We start from the raw sequence: 18,280 nt of genomic DNA, 5'->3' as shown, positions 1-18,280 counted from the left end.
ATTGCCAAACGCTGTATACTGTAGCAGTGGATACATGCCACCCCACCAACACTGACTCGGTGGAAGAAAATATAGACATGAACTCTTACGTGTGGAGAAGCAATCAGTAATGTTTCGAGCACGACTAGTGCAATGGAGATTTTTTGAAATTACAGTACGGACACCTTTTGTTAATGCACTAACCAATGAGACTTCACTCGACAATACTAAATGATCTAGAGCAGGGGTGTCAAAATCCCTCCTTGAGGGCTGCAATCTAGTCGGGGTTTCAGGATTTCCCCAATGAATATGCATAAGATCTATTAGCATACAATGAAAGCAGTGCATGCAAATAGATCTCATGAATATTCATTGGGGAAATCTTGAAAACCCGACTGGATTGCGGCCCTCGAGAAGGGACTTGAGGTATAATTCAAATATTATCATTTGCCATCTATGTTGATTAGGAAATTGAGGGGAGAGAGTGGGGGAGGGTTTGATTAAGAACAGGAAGGAGTTTTCTCTAAGCAGGTAGGAGTTCTGATGGGGGAATGGTATTAAGATTATCAACCAAGCATCCAGAACATTTTGTTACATGGATAATATATATGCCGAGGTTGACATTAATAAAGATATTTTCAAACAAAGTGGGAAAGTCATTTAACAAGGCACAGAAGGGTGTAACTATAGAAGGGCAGATCTAACTCTAGCCACTGAAATCCTGGACTGAATCCTCTTGAAAGAAACTGAAGCCCCAGCTATCAACTCTTACTTGAAGTCCCCTTGCGACTAAGACACTCTGTCAAATCCCTAAAAAAAACAACTTTACATGGTGCAATCATGTACAAAAATCACAAATTAACAATTAAAAAAAAATTATCTCACAATGTTTAAATTTGTATTTAATTTTCCGCAAAACACACATTAAAGAGAGACATCCACTTTCGGTTAAGATACCTTTCCTGTTTATTACGTTTGGCTCCTCCAGAAATGACGCAGAAGGCGACACACACAGTTCAAGAAGTAACAAAAAAAAAAAAAAAATGCATACCCCACCCTCCCTCCCCCCGAAAAAAAAAAACAACCTAAAAAACCCCCCACAAACAGAGAAAACCAAGGCAGCGCCAGGCTTTGGTGACAGGGGAGGCAGATTCTTGCGCCAGCTGAATCCACCATTTCAAGCCAATGCCACAAGGAAACAATTAGAAAGGACACTGGGAGAATGCTGGTCAGGAGAGGTGGGATAACCCACTACATGTTTTAACAAGAATTAAACCTGACAAGTTTTTAAACTCTTGTGCTAAGACCAAGGTGGAAATCACTCCCAAGTACTGTAAGTACTCTTCATCCCTCAGCATAACCCCCACCTCCAAACACAATGCTCTTAATGTATTATTTCTGGGACTCAATTTCGCTGCATGCCTGCTATCAGCTCTACTGCCCATATGGCTTCTCAACTGGTAATTAATGAATAAGTTAAAATAAATTACATCAGGCTGAATCTTTAAGTTTCATTTTCATTCTTGCTCCCCCCTACCCCACCCCACCTTCTTTTGTTTGTAATTCTTTGAAAGTAAAATTCCCTTTTCCTGACACAGCATCACAAAAGGGATTCACAAGAAGACAGACACGTTTCATTGCTTTGTGGTCCCTGGATCCTTAGCAACATACAGAAAGGGGCGTCATGGCAATGGCTACAAAGATGACAGAATTAATTGTACTAGCTGTGCAATAACAAAGTGCACACATTAAGCACATGGTGCACAAAGCTTTAACCAAGTTAACAAGGAAAAAAAAGTCAGTCTCTTTTCACACTAGCACATAGTGTATGTAATGTCCCCCCACCGTCTGCCTGCTCTCCCTCAGTTTACTGGATGGAGCAAGGTCACCACCTTGTGGACAAAAAAAATGGAACATATGAATAATTTCTGATAAGAGGCAGAAATCACTGTGAACTCAAGGAAGGGAAGGGGAAAATAGCTGGAGCACTAGATTAATTCTCACCAAATTAAATAAATGTTGGGCAGGAATGGGAGAAGGAATTAAAAGGATACTTGCTTCCTCGTTCATATTTCAATTAACAAAGCGACTTGCTACTGCCTTCTTTTTTAAGCAACATTTACACTAATCACAAGACAGAAAATGTTGTCCATAGCATACTCCATTCAGACGGACATTTCTGCACATGGAGTTCCAGTTCTAAAGCCACTCTGCTTCTAGAGCTCCAGCTCTGCGACCCATTCCTGAAAATCAGAACCCCCCACTTCCAAACTGTATCCCAAGCCTGGATTTGCAGCTATAAGACACTTTCCAGACAGGAAAATGCCACAAGAACCTTCCCTTCCCCTCCCCCTAGAGAACACCAGCGAGAAAAAAGGAGAAAGGAAAGTGGCAAAAAAGAACTGTGGGCAAGACCATGGGATGGGGGGGGGAGCTGTTCAATCTGATTTTTCCAAAAGTCAAAAGAACAAGGGCGTTTTGCCTAGATAGACAAATAAAATAGGTAACTGTTGAACAGCAGATGACAGTGAATGAGAAGCAGCATCGGCCAATCTCTGAAGGAATGGCGAGGAAGGGGGGGAGGCAAGGGGTCTTCCGCTCTTCCCTGTGGCTGCTCCCACCTTCCCCTTCCTTCTCCTCACTGCTCGTCCTCTCCAAAGACATCCTTCTGTTTGCGCTTCATGTTCTCAAAGTTAAAGTCTGTACCGCTCATCCGTTTGTAGATGTCTTTGATGTCATTACAGGTGGTCTCGAAGTGGGTCGTAGCATCGTACGAACGGGAGCAGAACACCTACAAAAATCACAGCCGTAAGAGAGGTCAGACCACTGCACATATTTTCTAACACATCCCTTCTTCAAAGGTACCCCTGAAGGCTCTTGTACAGTTGCACTTTTAACCAATTCCAAGAAAACAGGTGCTCTCTCTCAACCTAAACTGAAGCCCATTATGGTCTTCTATAGAAACCTTTTAAAATTTCTATGCATCTGTTTGGCTCACTCCTTGTATCCATTACCACTCCCCCCCCTTACATACCTGGTTTCTGATATTTCCCCCTTTCACTATAGCATTTTTGCTCCCATCCCAACAGAACCGCTTTTATCACCAGAAGATAACACTCACCCTGGGACTGCATTTTTGCAATAAAATACAGACTCATCTGCAAAGAGATAACAGTTCATTTCCTATAAATGCTCTCAAGACTGAAAAGTGGAGCACCTTTATTAGCAGAAACCCTTACAAGGAGAGGGTCAACACCAAGTTTTCTGGTGCCTGCAACCAGATAAAGAGCTCCTCTCCCTCTCATCTGTTTAATTCTCTAATATCCAACTACATTCTTGCACCTACCTCATCCCTTAAAAAACTTCTCTGATCTGAAGTTCCTATTATTTAATACTCAAGCCTTGCTGACTTCTAGAAATCTGGTTTTGACAGAGGTAGCACCTTCCCGCCCTCCCTCCCTCCACCGATGGACATTCCTCCCACTTTACTGGAGTGTTAAAGATGTTACCTGGCTCTCTGATCCATCATCCGTTGGCTCATACAAGTCACTGATGGCAACAAATCTGGAGAAAAAATGCCCAGGAAGAAACTTAGAATCCATGGCACCTCATGCCAACAGCACAGAAATATAAGAGATCAGAAATGATTAGCTCAGGCCAGCACCAGCGGAAGGGCCTGCTAGGGACCCAATGATAAATTAACAGATCTGCATCACCTCACCCAAGAGATTTACTCAAGGAATCTTACTTCTGGTCAATGGGCTCCAAGAGCTCTAGTGCTGGTTCAATCTCCTTCTCCGGCTCTGTCGTTTCCACGGTGGTGCTGACGATAGCAATGTACTTGCCCTGTGCTGCCACATTATGTGCGTATGAGATCATGCATACGTAGATATCTGCAGGCAGTGGAAAAGAACAAAAGCATATGATGCCAAAAAATGGGTAGCAGGAGCCAACAACCCCTCCCCCTCTTTCAAAATACTAGCTTGCCTCTTTCCCAGCTCAGCTGCTGGTTTCTGTCATTTCTCTTTTCGTCAAATTGCTCTTTTCTACTTCCCTGATTGGTCTCCTGCTTGCAGGAGGTAGGGGAAAGTACTACCCACTGCCACCTGAGAAGATGGCGGGTGATAAGCCATGTACAGCCTCTAGTAACCCCTAATGACTCACTACAGATTTTCACTGGTAGAGTCTCTACAAGATGTTATACCCTCACTCATTGTCTCCCTCTGCCCACCCCAAAACCCAACAATTCACCTGACTTCCTGTTGACTTGGTTCTGGGGGATGATGATCTGGCAAGAGTTGGCATCGTTGGTGTTCTTGATGGGATGACTGAGGATGCAGATGACACGGATCACTTGACCAGCCTTGCGCACACGATCTGGAACATAGCTGGGGTCACAGATCAGCTGCTTGCATCGGGCTACCTGGGGGAGGACATAAATGGAAGAAGACATGGAGATAGATCCATTAAAGCTTATTTCGATACGTCGGCATTCAGAACCCTGGTCCAATCCCTCATACTAAGTCAACTTGACTACTGTAACATCGCCTACTTAGCCATTTCCCCAAAAAATATGCGACGTGTACAACTAATGCAAAATGCAGCGGTCAGATTAATCTTCGAACTAAAGAAATTCGATCATGTATCACCCTACTACCGGCAGTTACATTGGCTACCAATGGAAGCACGCCTAAAGTTTAAATTCGCCTGCTTCTGCTTTAAAGAGCTAACCGGACTTGCCCCTAAATACATAATTGACCTTTTCTCCTTCTCTGCCAACAGACACAAGAGAAGCTCTCATTCCTACTTCGTTTCCCCCCCCAGTTAGAGGTTGTAAACTGAAAAAACACCATGAACACCTTCTTTCTCATCAAGCAGCATTGTGGGGTAAAGACCTAGAACAATTGCTTTCGCCCACTACTTATGAGGAATTCAGAAAACGTCTAAAAACTCAACTGTTCCTAAAGTATCTAGACAACTGACCCACTCATCTTCTTTCTCCTCCATAGTGATTCCTCTGTCCTATTAATCTCTTTCTCCTCAACAACGCATTTCCGGTCCTATTAACTCTCCTCTTCCCCCCTCTTAAATTCAATCAATTTGTACTTCGCTTAATCTATTGTAAACCGCATAGAACTTAACGGTATTGTGGTATATAAGCTGTTATTATTATATATATATATAGAGAGAGAGAGAGAGAGATAGAGAGAGAGAGAGAGAGAACAGGCAGAACAAGAAAAGTGGCAGAATTCCAGAGAAGCAGCAAGAGTGTACCTCTCCCTCTGACTTCACGCCAATCACTTTTCCTCCATCCATCACAATTTCTTCCACAGGCTTGTTCAGCATGTACGTCCCACCATAGATAGCACTCAACCTGGAGGCAAAGAGAAAGAGGGAGGGGTCACAAGGGAGTGTTCATCCTTCTACATGTCCCACTGTTTCAAGGTAGAGACACTCAGGGCCAGAGTCTCTAAAGTTAACTGTGCATTTAACAATGGCGCTAAACCATCGTTGTTAATAGGGCAGTAAAATACATGCATTTATCAAAACAGCCTCCGATTGTACTATGCAAAAGTAGGTCATTAATATTAAAACTGTAGTACGATGTAGTATAATGAATCATGAAGATTAAAATGAGCTCCCCCGTAGATTCTCTAAAAGGGAATGCCCCTCCGTTTATGTAGAATTGGGGCTGATATTTAGCGACAGGGTCTAAGCTGTCATACTCTTACTTTCCTATCAGTGCCCGAGCGCTGTTTGGCTCAGGCACTAACAGGAAAATAAAAGCTCAGACCCACCACCACAAACGGGCCCGATTCCCTCCCCCCTCCTACAGTGCCCCCAAAACAAGCCTGGTGGTCTAGTGGCCTCCTCCAATATTACTGCTCTGCCGAAGCCCCCCCAAAGCAAAGATCAGCAGGGCAGGAAGGATGCCCATTCCTGTTGAAGGATCAGGGACACCCCCCCCATGGCAAGCTTCCCCCAACCCCTCACACCAAGCCTGATGGTTTAGTGGGTTATCCCCCTCCAAACCCCTGGCAGCCCCCCATCACACCAATCCTAGTGGTCTAGTGGGCCGCCCCCTCTGTACCTTTTTTAGAAGAATGGCAAGAGGGATGCTCACTACCTCTAGCTGGCAGTCCTGGGGAGGGGCCTAAAGCCCTGATAGGCCCAGGTACCTAAGGCCCCTCCTATGGAGGTTACCATATGGCTCCAGATGGGAGGAGCCTAATACTATGATTGTCCCAGGTGCCTAAGGCTCCTCCCTCCCAGTGCATCCTAGATTACACCAGGAAGGGGAAGGCCCGCCATTGTGAAGAGGTGGGCCTGCCGACTGGAGGGAGTGAGCATCCCTCCTGCTGGTCTTCTAAAAGTAGTATGACAGGGAGTGAGGGAGAGTCAGGAGAGTGGCCAACTAGATTACCAGGCATAGTGTGCAGGAGAGCTGCTGTGGGGGGAGCCTGCTGCGAGGGGGTACCAGGGACTCATAGGAGGGATTGCCCACTAGACCACCAAGCTTGGTGTGGTGAGGGGCTGTCAGGGGGTTATAGGCACAGCTCTTGTGTGTGTGTTGTGTACGTACAACAGCTACGCACATATCAAAAAAAGGCAGCCCCTGCACTCCCTGCTTGCCAGTTCAAGCAGGGAGAGCAGGGGCTGCTTTTTTTTTAGGCAGGCAGGCAGGAAGGAGGAGGAGCTATGCTAGTGATTTTTCTTCTGAGCACAGCTCCCCCCTCCCCCTTTACTAGCGATTTTCTGAACACCTAGCATGCATATAATTTGCATGCTATTGTGCTGAGAATTGCCAGTAAAACAAAAATCGCTCCCACCACGGCATTTCTCTACCATGGTGTTGGAGCTTAGAAAACCCGGCCCTCAGTCCTTCTGCACAATCCTTACTATCTTGGGGCAGAATGTATTACAGGGATATCTAGTCCTACACAGTCCCTGCTGACTGATGGCAGGATGTGTCCTCCTGGTTTGTTTGTTTCCCCCCCCCCCCCCCCCCCAAGCTGTACAAATATAAGGGGAAGATTTGTCTGGGCCATAGCCCCTCACCTGGCAAAGCCTTGTGGCAGCTCTCCCAGCCCATAGAGAGGGTAGAGGTAAGGGCTCTTTCCATATCTTGCCAGGGACTCACTATACAGCTTGATACGGTTGATGGTCTCCAGGCAAGGCTGGTCCAGATAACTATCATCCAAAAGGTACAGAAAAACCATTACACATTTGTCGGCATTTTACCATACACTTATTTTTATACCACATGCTGAGTTGAACCTTACACTGAAAACCCTCTCAAGAGACACACAGAAACCACCCCAAAGCCCCAGAGACTCTCACAAAACCACCTCAGACATCTTTTCAGAGCCCTCCCTGCAAACACAGACATGCTGAAGGAGACTCCTTCACCCCCACTCCCCGCCACACTCACTCGTCAGTGCGATAGAGCGCCAAAGCATGGCCGGTGAAGTCAATGACATCCTGCCCCAGGTCGAACTTCTTGTAAACATCCCTCATGGTGGTGGTCTTGGGGTCCACCCCCTCAAAGGTCTTGGGGTCATTCTCATCGAAATTAGCTACGACGACCAGAAACTTCCGAAAACGTCGCTTCTCGAACATGCCCATAAGATCTGAGCAGGGACGGATGGGAGTGGGGTGGAGAGTGGAAGCGATGGTTAGAGACTGAACCTGGAAACAGCAGGTAACCTTATCCCAGAGCGACAGCAACAGAGATAGGCAAAGATGCACATTTCCCAAAGAGGACAAAGAAAATCAAAGCCTTCTCACAAAAGGACGAGCAGGAAAAGTTCTGATTAATACTGGAGGAAACAAGAGAAACAGCAGCTAAAACAGTAACCTGGGGTCAGGTTTCAGTCAGACATAGCCATATAGTAAAGAGGCAGAGAGGGCGGAGTGACAAAATGATCCATACAGTGGTGATATGCAGGTGCTATAGGCACCCATGATATGGCTAGTTTAGGCCTGCTAAACAGTAACCTACACTAATCCCCTCTTTTATTAAGCTGCGCTAGCAGTTTGTAGCGCAGAGGGCCGCGCTGAATGGTCCACGCTGCTCCCGACACTCACAGTAACTCTATGAGTGTCGGGAGCAGCGCGGGCCATTCAGTGCAGCTCACCAAGCTAAAAACTGCTAGCGCAGTTTAATAGAAGAGGGGGTAAATGTATAGAGGATAAGTCTATACGTGTATGCCTCCATTTAGGTGTGCCAAGGACACAAAGTGAGAGTATTTTTTTTTTTATTGACATCTGAGTGCCTAGATTCCATTTTAGAACGCTAGCATAATGATGGGCCTTACACATTTACGCACCTGCAGTTAAACCAGCCATAGACCTGGTACAACTGCAGGTGCCTAAATGTGGCAGGGACATGTGTTAACTGGGAGCCTTGCCTACTGCCCCCCATGCATTTATATACTGTGCCACTTAGGAGCTTCCTTAAGCACGCTGCTAGCACTTTCTCAGATAAGTGCGCATTTGTGCGTAAATGCGGATCCTGTAAATTTATGCACATAATACGGGCACCCAGTTGTATAATCGGGAGGGGAGTGTGGTGAAAACGGTCACTGCACTAATCAATTATTGAGTGCTGTTGACTATACCTAGAGCAGTACTAAATATATGTATTCAACAGTCGGTGTATAAATACAAAAACTGTCACCAGTGGCATGCAACGTAACCTGAACAAAGAGAACACTGCATCCCCAGAACCTGGGAACTGTGTTTGGTTTTTCTCCTCTCAGTGCAATGCTGTGCTTTTACCCCTTCAGGTATTACTTTGCCAATATACATACCTGTGGAGGATAATTCTATAATACAGTAAGCCCAGATGTGAGCAAGTTTATGCAAGCCTTTTCTCTAGTTGGTATTCTATAAAGAGATCTCTCATACAGCTCATACAGCTCATAAAGAGATCTCTCACCCTGCTGTCCTGAAGCTCAACTGAGACACACACACAGAAGACAAGAGAGCAAGTGACGGAAAGAGCAGAGAAATAGCAGATGACCTCAGCCGGAGAGGGATACAGACAGGAGGACAGAGGGGGTGCGAGACAGGCAATTATGACACAGCAGCTGGATTGAACTCTGCAAAATAAATGCCAGAAGTCTATGCCACTTGGGCCACCTTCCCCTCTGTCCCATTTTTCATCATCTGGGACCTCTTCTTTCAGAAGTTTTACTATCTCCCCCAGCACCCAGTTATCGCACCGGGTCTCTGTTGATGCGGTATCCCGCTGCCACTCACTGGATGCTAGTGCTTCTGTCTCAGTGGAGGGCACTTTGTAAATCTTGCCCCCTTTGTAGACGAAGCTGCCTTCCACCACCTTGAAGTCCAGATACCGGGTCACCTCTGTGTACAGCAGCATCTTCACCAGCTGACCTACAGCAAGAGTGGATACAGAGACACATGCCTGTGTGAATGGCTGCAGAGTATCTGAAATATGTTTATCTGGCATATGAAGAAACCAAGTATGTGGGGGTGGGGAAATTCTGGCTTCCTGGTGGCTGCAGGAATAACCAGAGGGGAAAAAACTCACAGCTATGGCCCCCAGGCATGCTGCTGGAGGAGAATGGCCATTATGGCACAGCTCTAGGCAAGTGTGGCGCAGTGGTTAGAGTTACAACCTCAAACCCTACTCTGCTCCTTGTGACCCTGGGCAAGTCACTTAATCCTCCTCACTGTCTCAGGTACATTAGACAGACTGTGAGCCAACCGGGACAGTTAGGGACAATGCTTGAAGTACCTGTAAGTAAACCACTTTGAGTGTGGTTGTAAAATTACAAAAAGGCGGTATGCAAATCCCTATTCCTAGCCAGACTGCAGAGAAATGCGCACAGATGTCATTACGGTGGCAAAGCGAGAGGTCACTGCGGTGAGAGCTGGGGTAAAATGGACAGGGATAAAGATGGTATGGCAGTGGAGCCCAAGGAGTAGAGAAAGAGCAATGCCATTACGCTGGGACCTTAGGAAAAGAGACGAATATCATACTAGCAGATCCTGAAGGGGTTAGGGGAGGAAATGTTGATAAGGGGAGGAGATGTTGATAAGGGGAGGAGATGTTGATAAGGGGAGGGTGTTGAAAAATGCCCTTGTAGCAGAGCCTGGGGAAGGATGGAGAATAGTTATGTTGGAACCTAGGAGAGGAAAGAGGAACACAGCTGCTGTTGCAGCAGGACCTGGGAAGAGAGCTGGTGGAAAGGGGATGCTTGTGGGGTTTTGAGAGAGACTGCCAGCAATTTAGGTGAAGAGGAAGATTGGGCTGGGGGTAAACAAAAAGACTAAATTCCCATTAAAAAAAAAAAAAAAAAGACCCCCCAAACAAACCATGAAAACATGAAAAAGGTAAAAAATAAATACATTTTATAAAGGATGTTTTACTTTTTGAAAACTTTTATTGAACCATTATTCCAACATTACATCAGTACAGTAATGGCCATGCAGTACTGAAAATCAACATTTCAATTCACTTATAAAACATTTGCCCTTTTCACTTTCCCCTTTTGTCCCAATCCCCACTAACCTATCCCCAATCCCTGCCCCCCATTATTCCTACCCTCCCAAACATATGATCACATTAGCTCACACAGCTGAGTCCACCAGTCCACTACTTATTCTAGTACAGGAGGATCAAAGCTCCGGCAACCCAGTAGAAAATACCAGGTTGGTATTTTGATTTGCCAGGCTATACTCAAATAGTGTGCAAATCGTATGCATGCTATTTGTGCTGAATATCCTATTGGAAGAGGGAGGAATTGTGCCTGAAACCTGCTCCAAACCTGCCAGAAAATTTTGCATGGTAGGAGGTAGAGTTCCCTGTAGAGTTGTGCGGGGACAGAAATCCCACCCGTCCCCGCCAGGATCCTCTCCATCCCCACCCATCCCCGTCAGGATTCTCTCCGTCCCCACCCGTCCCCGCCAGGCTCCTCTCTGTCTCCACCCGTCCCCGCCAGGATCCTCTCCGTCCCTACCCATCCCCGCCAGGATCTCTCTGTCTCCACCCGTCCCCGCCAGGATCCTCTCCGTCCCCACCCGTCACGATCCTCTCCGTCCCCACCCATCCCCGCAAGGAATTACCTCCATCCCCGCCCGTCCCCATAAAAAGCAGCAATTACCTGTGACAGGATCTTCAATTCCACAGTTTCTTTTGTGTTTGCGCTGCTGTTTGCCTTGTGGAATCTCTTTGGTGGAACCCTTTTTTTGTTTTCTGTTCAGGTAATTAACTTATAAACCCCCTCTTTTACTAAAGCTGACTTGTCCATTATATTATATGGACGAACCCTGCTTCCAAAGCCTTCCATCCCCGTGGGAGTCCCGTTGGCTAGAGGGGGGACCCTGTGGGAATCCCATGGGTCAGAGGGGGATCCCCGTGGGAGTTCCATGGGTTAGGGGGGATTCCTGCAGGACTCCCACGGGACCCACGGGATTCCCGCGATCCCCGTTCCCGTGCAGACCTCTAATTCCCTGCTGTGCATTATAAGGAGTGTTCATTTGCACAAGATTCTCGGAGGCTGCTACAGCAATTGGTAGAAGAAGGGTTACCAGATGCCCGGATTTCCACGGACATGTCCTCCTTTTGAGGACATATCTGGGGGTCTGGATGACTTTTCAAAACCTGGCACTTTGTCTGGATTTTGAAAAGAAATTGCATCAGGAGGGGGCATCCACGCATGCACAGATCCAATGCAGATGCCTTCCTGCCCAATGCACCAGCAGCTGGGGGTGAGGTCTAGGAATCTGGATTTTACTGATGTAAAATCTGGCAACCCTAGCGTAAACGTAATTCTACTGTAGAACCCTTTTGCACATCAGAGGCTGAGCTGCCTTGAAAGTAAGACTGGCTACATGCTTTTAAGCATCAGGACCCTAGCCTAGATCCTAGAGGTAAGAAATAGACCCCCCACACACACACCTTCAGAAATGTACACATTGCTTGCTTCTCTACATCCAAGGCTGATGCTCTTTCTATCCATAGCAGTTCATGCATCCAGTTTCTCTATAAGTTTAAATGAGGCAGTGTCTCTGAAATCTGCCGTATTTACTGTAGGCACCTAATTATTAGACGTGCCTTCCTAACAACCAGAATGTCCTTTTATCAGGCACCTAAAATTATATGTATGGAGCAGAAAATAAAGACAAAATAATAAATAAATCCCTCTAAACATATCAAATCTTCAAAGATTATAATTCTGTCACATATTTAATGCACCATTGTCATAACTGGTCAATTTGCTTGCAGAAGTTAAGACTGAGGAGAGGGGACACTGTCCAGAGACACAAGGGGGTGGAGAGAAGAAAATGATTGATGTCTTCTACAAGCAATTTGTGAGTTGAGGTGCTTAACCCATCCATAAGGACTCGTATGCTCTTTGCACAGGAAAAAGATTATGTCCCTACCTTGATAAAATCTTTTCCAGTAGATAAGTGTTTCATTCTAGACACGTGGGTTATCTCCCTTTGGCAGGGGTGTCAAACTCAAATCACATAAGGGGCCAAAATCTAAAACACAGGCTAAGTCGTGGGCCGGATTTTTTATAAAGATACTTACCCCCTCCTTTGCTGACCCACAGTGTGGGCCCCAGCGCCGGTGGCGGCTCCGATGTTCACAGGACTTCTGTGAGTGTCAGATCAATTGCCGCCGCCAAAACCCACACTGCGCGCCAGCAAAGGAGGGGGTTAGTCTTAGTAGAAGTATAGGGATACAATCTCTCCAACCCCATGCCAGCTACAAAATAAATAAAAAAGACTTTTCCTCTCTTTTAGGTCCTGGTTCACGCTTGTTGTCTAACACCAGCTCTGACAGGGTACACATTTTAAATTTGATATATTGTAATCACAAAACAGAAAATAAAATTATTTTTTCTACCTTTTGTTGTCTGGTCATTTTGCTTTTAGTCCCAGTTTCTCTTTCTGATTTTGTCTATCTTCTAATTCTCTTTCCAGTGTCTGCTGTCCCTTTTTTTTCTCCTCTTCTCTCTTGCTCCAGTCCCTGTCTCCAACATATTGATTTTTCCCTTTCAACTTTTCTCCTTTTTTTCTTTTCTGCCTCTGTCCACTCAAATCTTGCCCTCTTTCTCATCCTTCTCCTTTTTAAATTTTCAGCTACCTATCAATTTTCCATCTTCTCTTATTCTGTAGCTCTCCCATTTCCCATCCTCTTATTTCCTTCTATCTCTCCTCCTCTCTCCTCTTGGTCCAACATTTTGCTCCCTCTCTTTTCTGTTGTTCTTCTTCCCTCCCCCCTTGATGCTGAACAATGAGATGGAAGGAAAAAAAAAAAGAGATGCTGCATCTCTCTCTCCCTGCCACCCCCAGGCCTAACATTTCTCCCTCCCTTCCATCTCTAGATCCAACTTCTCTCCCTTTCTCTTCCCAACTGCCCTCTATCCCATCTCTCCCCTTGTCTGCCTGTCTGCCTCCCTCCCTTCCCCCAGGTCCACCATTTCTCCCTTTCTCTTCCCAACAGTTCTCCCTTCAAATATCTTTTTCCCTCTTCCTCCACACTACCCCAGGTCCAACCTCTCTCCCTTCATCTTGCTCTCCTCACAGCCCAGCTTGCTTCTCCCTACAGCGCTGATTCCTCTCTTCTCACAGCCCAGCTTGCCTTTCCCTCCAGCGCTGGTCCCTCTCCTCACAGCCCTGTGCCGGTCTGATGTCAAGTTGAGGAATCTGCTGGCCTCAGTGATTTGGCAGTGTTGTATGTGGCTCCTCCTCCTGCTTTTCGCTTGCCATGGTCTGTCTCCAATGATGTGCAACTTCCCGTTTCCGCCCGGGTGGACCGCGGCAGACATAACGCAGGAGGGGGAGCCACAAACAACACTGCCGAATCGCTGCCGAAGCCAGCAGACTTTCTGGACCAGTGCAAGAGGGAGGATACACTGGGCTCTGAGAAGGGGAAGTTCAGGAGCATTGCTGCGGGCCACATAAAAAGGCCAGACGGGCTGGATTCGGCCTGTGGGCCTTGTGTTTGACACATGTGCCCTATGGCCACAACCCATCTGCAGAAGGAATCCACTCTGGATTTTTTTCTGTGCCCCTCCTCTACTTCACTGGGAGCTTAATACCAAATATAAAGAGCTCCATTGACAGTATGTGAAGTAGGGACAACAATGGAAACTTTTCCAAGTAACAACTATTCTACTTAAATAAAGTAATCTTAAAAGATCAAAAATTTAAAACAGCCAACAGAAGCAGAAAAGGAGTTCAGGAACAACCCCCTGTATATAATTTGAACATATATACAGCGTTCTTCAAGCCCCAAAGGGCTGACTGGAATCCAAGAATTAAACTTGGAGAAACATAAACATAATGAGACAGTAGGCATTGAAGAAGGGCAGGGCGGGAGTCTACAATGACACACCTATCTATTGGAAAAGATATTATTAAGGTAAGGACATAATCTCTTTTCCAGTGCAATAGGTGTGTCATTCAGGACATGTGGGACGTACAAAAGTAATCCCAAACTCCTAGGGCGGGCTGACTGTGCCAACCCTCAAGACTGAGTCCTGTCTTGCTGTCACATCCATTCTAAACTTGGCAAACATGTGCAGAGTAGACCAAGTAGCTGTTCTATAAATCTCCTCAGGGGAGATTGCCCTAGCTGCAGCCCACAAGGAGGTCATACTCCTGGTTGAATGCGCCATAATAGAAACAGTAGACTGTTTACCTCAAAGAATGTAGGCAGACAAAATGGCCTTATGGATCCATCTGGAAATAGTGGCCTTGGAAGTGGGAGCACTCTGCTTAGATGAATGAATCAGCACAAAGAGATGGTCAGAGAAGTGAAACTCATTTGTGACCTCTAGATAACGCAGAAGAACCCTGCGCACATCCAACTTTTTCAAAATGTGGTCCTGCTTCCTAGAACCAGTAGGCTGAAAAGCAGGCAAACACACTTCCTAATTAACATGGAATGCTGACACCACCTTCGGCAGAAACAAAGGAACTGTATGGAGAGAGATCCCAGTCTCCAAGATCTACAAGAAAGGCTCTCTACAAGACAGAGCTTGGAGCTCCGAGACCTGTCTCGCAGAGGTAATGGTGACTAGAAAAACTACCTTTAGCATTAGGTTCAAGAGAGAAGTGTCTTTTAGCAGCTCAAACTGAGGTTTGGTGAGGCCAGACAGAACCAAGTTAAGGTCCCTTGAAGGGAACGGTGGTTTGATCGGTGGTCTAATGCAAAAAGCACCTTTCAGAAATCTGGCCACATCTGATCACACATCGCTTTGTTAATTCTCAAATTCAAACGGTTTATTTATCAAAGAAATGCAGTCAAATAAAAAAAGCAAAAAGTGAAGTTAGTAATTCAAGAAACTGTAACATGGGAGGAAATTCTGCTCCCTGTAGCCGGCTTTTACAAGGAACAGAAAATTTCTCTCTGAGCCTGCTCTATTTGTTTTCCCAACTTTTATACTCAGTAAGACAGTATCTGTATGAACCTATAATATTTTGCCAAGCTTGCTATCTGACTTTCCTGAGTTTTCTTAGCAAATCTGCTTGTGACACCTAATTTCTCTTGTTGTTCTTGGTTTGCATAGCTACACCTCGCCTCCAGTCCCCCTTCCTAGCTCTCGTGGGCCTGAGTTGTTTCCTTGTCCTTATAAGAGTGTTCTTCCTTTCTTCTTCTTCTTTCATGTGCAGCTGAAGGCCATATTGCCCTGTCTACTATCTTTGGGCTGTGAGCCAAGGACATGTTGCCTATGGTTCATTCCATGTCAAGTCGACAATACTAAAAACCGCCCATGCTCGACCCCCTTGAAATACAACCAAATTTTACAGGGGTGTTGTCTAGGGTCTCAAATGAAACTGCAAAATTTTCTGGATCTATCTCAATTTTGTCAGGAGCTAGGGGTGGTTGAACAAAAGCAATCGATCCACTCCTATGCCTCGTGTGATCTAAAACGCCAACTTTGCTTAAGCACTGTGGCAGAAGGAAACTACCTAGGAGTCTGAAATTTTGCAGTTTGGTATAACACCTTGGGACAAATTTCTGTGCCAAGTTTGAAATCTTTTGCGAACGTGCTTCCATTTCTACAGGTCAGCAAAGTAGGCAAAAAAATTCACGAACGGAAATATTTGGCAAAGTTTGGCTCCATACTGCTGCTGGTAGGTAAATCAGCTGAGGGTACAACTTTACCAGCAGACATGTACCATGAGATACTTCCAAGATTTGCAATACGAGCCTTTATAGTGAAGTAAAGCTGAAGATACGACCATTCAAAAAATATGGCTTTATGCATTTATGTAAATTTTCACTGTTTTTCAGATTCAAATATCTCTAATGTGTAGGTTTTCTTTTTTTGGGGGGAGACGGGGGGGGTTATATCCTGTTTCATCTTGGACCCGATCTTTCCTTGATGAGAAAGCAATGTTACTTACCGTAACAGTTGTTATCCAGGGACAGCAGGCAGCTATTCTCACTAGTGGGTGATGTCATCTGACAGAGCCCCGATACGGACATCTTGCAAGCATGTCTTGCTTGAAGAAACTCAGAAGTTTCGAGATGCCCGCACCGCGCATGCGCCAGTGCCTTCCCGCCCGATGGTCCGGGCGTGTCTCCTCAGTTCAGGTAGCTAGCAGAGAAGCCAACCCAGGGGAGGTGGGTGGGATGTGAGAATAGCTGCCTGCTGTCCCTGGATAACAACTGTTACGGTAAGTAACATTGCTTTATCCCAGGACAAGCAGGCAGGTATTCTCACTAGTGGGTGACCTCCATGCTAACCTCAATGGGATGGAGGGAGAGTTGGCAACTTAAGAGAACAAATTTTGTAACACAGTTTGGCCAAACTGCCCATCCCGTCTGGAGAAAGTATCCAGACAATAATGAGAGGTGAACGTATGAACCGAGGACCAAGTGGCAGCCCTACAAATCTCCTCAATCGGTGTCGATCTGAGGAAGGCTACAGAGGCTGCCATTGCTCTGACCTTATGGGCTGTGACCTTACAGGGAAGGGGTAATCCAGCCTGGGCATAGCAGAAAGAGATACAAGCCGCCATCCAGTTGGAGATGGTGCGCTTCGATACAGGTCGTCCCAACTTGTTTGGATCAAAGGAGACGAAAAGTTGAGGAGCAGTTCTGTGTGGTTTGGTGCGATCCAAGTAGAAAGCCAAAGCACGTTTACAGTCCAGAGTGTGAAGAGCTGATTCTCCAGGATGAGAATGAGGCTTTGGAAAGAACACTGGAAGCACAATGGATTGGTTGAGGTGAAATTCAGAGACCACTTTAGGCAGGAATTTCGGGTGAGTGCGGAGGACCACCTTGTCATGATGGAATACTGTGAAAGGTGGGTCCGCCACCAAGGCCTGAAGCTCACTGACCCTGCGAGCAGATGTGAGGGCCACCAGAAAAACCACTTTCCAAGTGAGAAACTTTAGTGGAGCCTTGCTCAGAGCCTCAAAAGGAGGTTTCATAAGCTGAGAAAGGACAACATTTAGATCCCAAATCACTGGAGGCGGTTTGAGAGGAGGATTGACATGAAAAAGTCCTTTCATAAATCTGGAAACCACAGGATGAGAAGAGAGAGGTTTCCCTTGTAGAGGCTGATGGAAAGCCGCAATAGCACTCAGGTGGACTCGTATAGATGTCGACTTGAGACCAGACTGAGACAGATGTAAAAGATAGTCCAAAACAGAGGATAGGGAGGCTCGCTGAGGCTCCTTAGAATTGGAAATATACCATGAAGAAAATCTAGTCCATTTTTGGGAGTAGCATTGACGAGTAGCAGGCTTCCTGGAAGCCTCCAAGACATCCCTCACCGCCTGGGAAAACTGGTGCGGAGTTACGTTGAGAGGAACCAAGCTGTCAGGTGGAGAGACTGCAGGTTGGGATGAAGCAGAGACCCCTGATGCTGAGTAAGCAGTGAAGGAAACACTGGAAGTAGGTACGGTTCCCTGCTGCTGAGTTGAAGTAGAAGGGAGAACCAAGGTTGCCTGGGCCACCGAGGAGCTATCAGAATCATGGTGGCATGGTCGGACTTCAGCTTGACCAGAGTCTTTTGAATGAGAGGGAATGGCGGAAACGCATACAGAAAACGATTCTTCCAATCCAGCAGAAAAGCATCTGCCTCGAGGCGATGAGGAGCGTAGATCCTGGAGCAAAACTGAGGCAGCTTGAAATTGTGGGGAGCCGCAAAGAGGTCTATCTGAGGCGTTCCCCACTGAGCAAAGATCTGATGAAGGGGCTTGGAATGGAGTGTCCATTCGTGAGGCTGGAGAAGACGACTCAGTTTGTCCGCCAAGACATTGTCCCTCCCCTGAATGTAGACAGCTTTGAGAAAGGTGTTGT

At 46.2% G+C, this 18,280-nt stretch overlaps 1 protein-coding gene across 2 annotated transcripts in view; it reads right to left on the bottom strand.

Annotated features, from left to right (window-relative positions):
* Positions 1-1,050: 1,050 nt before the first annotated feature.
* Positions 1,051-18,280, bottom strand: part of GDI1 (GDP dissociation inhibitor 1) — a 71,804-nt gene continuing 54,574 nt past the window's right edge. For both annotated transcript variants that reach the window (XM_033922794.1, XM_033922783.1), the window contains 8 exons: positions 9,244-9,378; positions 7,412-7,610; positions 7,039-7,170; positions 5,254-5,353; positions 4,231-4,402; positions 3,728-3,872; positions 3,489-3,543; positions 1,051-2,770 (listed from right to left, as the gene is read on the bottom strand). In XM_033922794.1, coding sequence (XP_033778685.1) covers positions 2,618-2,770; positions 3,489-3,543; positions 3,728-3,872; positions 4,231-4,402; positions 5,254-5,353; positions 7,039-7,170; positions 7,412-7,610; positions 9,244-9,378 — 1,091 coding nt within the window. In that variant the 3' untranslated portion in view covers positions 1,051-2,617. The remainder of the gene's footprint in view (positions 2,771-3,488; positions 3,544-3,727; positions 3,873-4,230; positions 4,403-5,253; positions 5,354-7,038; positions 7,171-7,411; positions 7,611-9,243; positions 9,379-18,280) is intronic.

The sequence above is a fragment of the Geotrypetes seraphini genome, chromosome 1, assembly GCF_902459505.1.
Source record: "Geotrypetes seraphini chromosome 1, aGeoSer1.1, whole genome shotgun sequence".
Lineage (NCBI taxonomy): Eukaryota > Metazoa > Chordata > Amphibia > Gymnophiona > Dermophiidae > Geotrypetes > Geotrypetes seraphini.
This window is presented reverse-complemented; position numbering and strand designations above follow the sequence as displayed.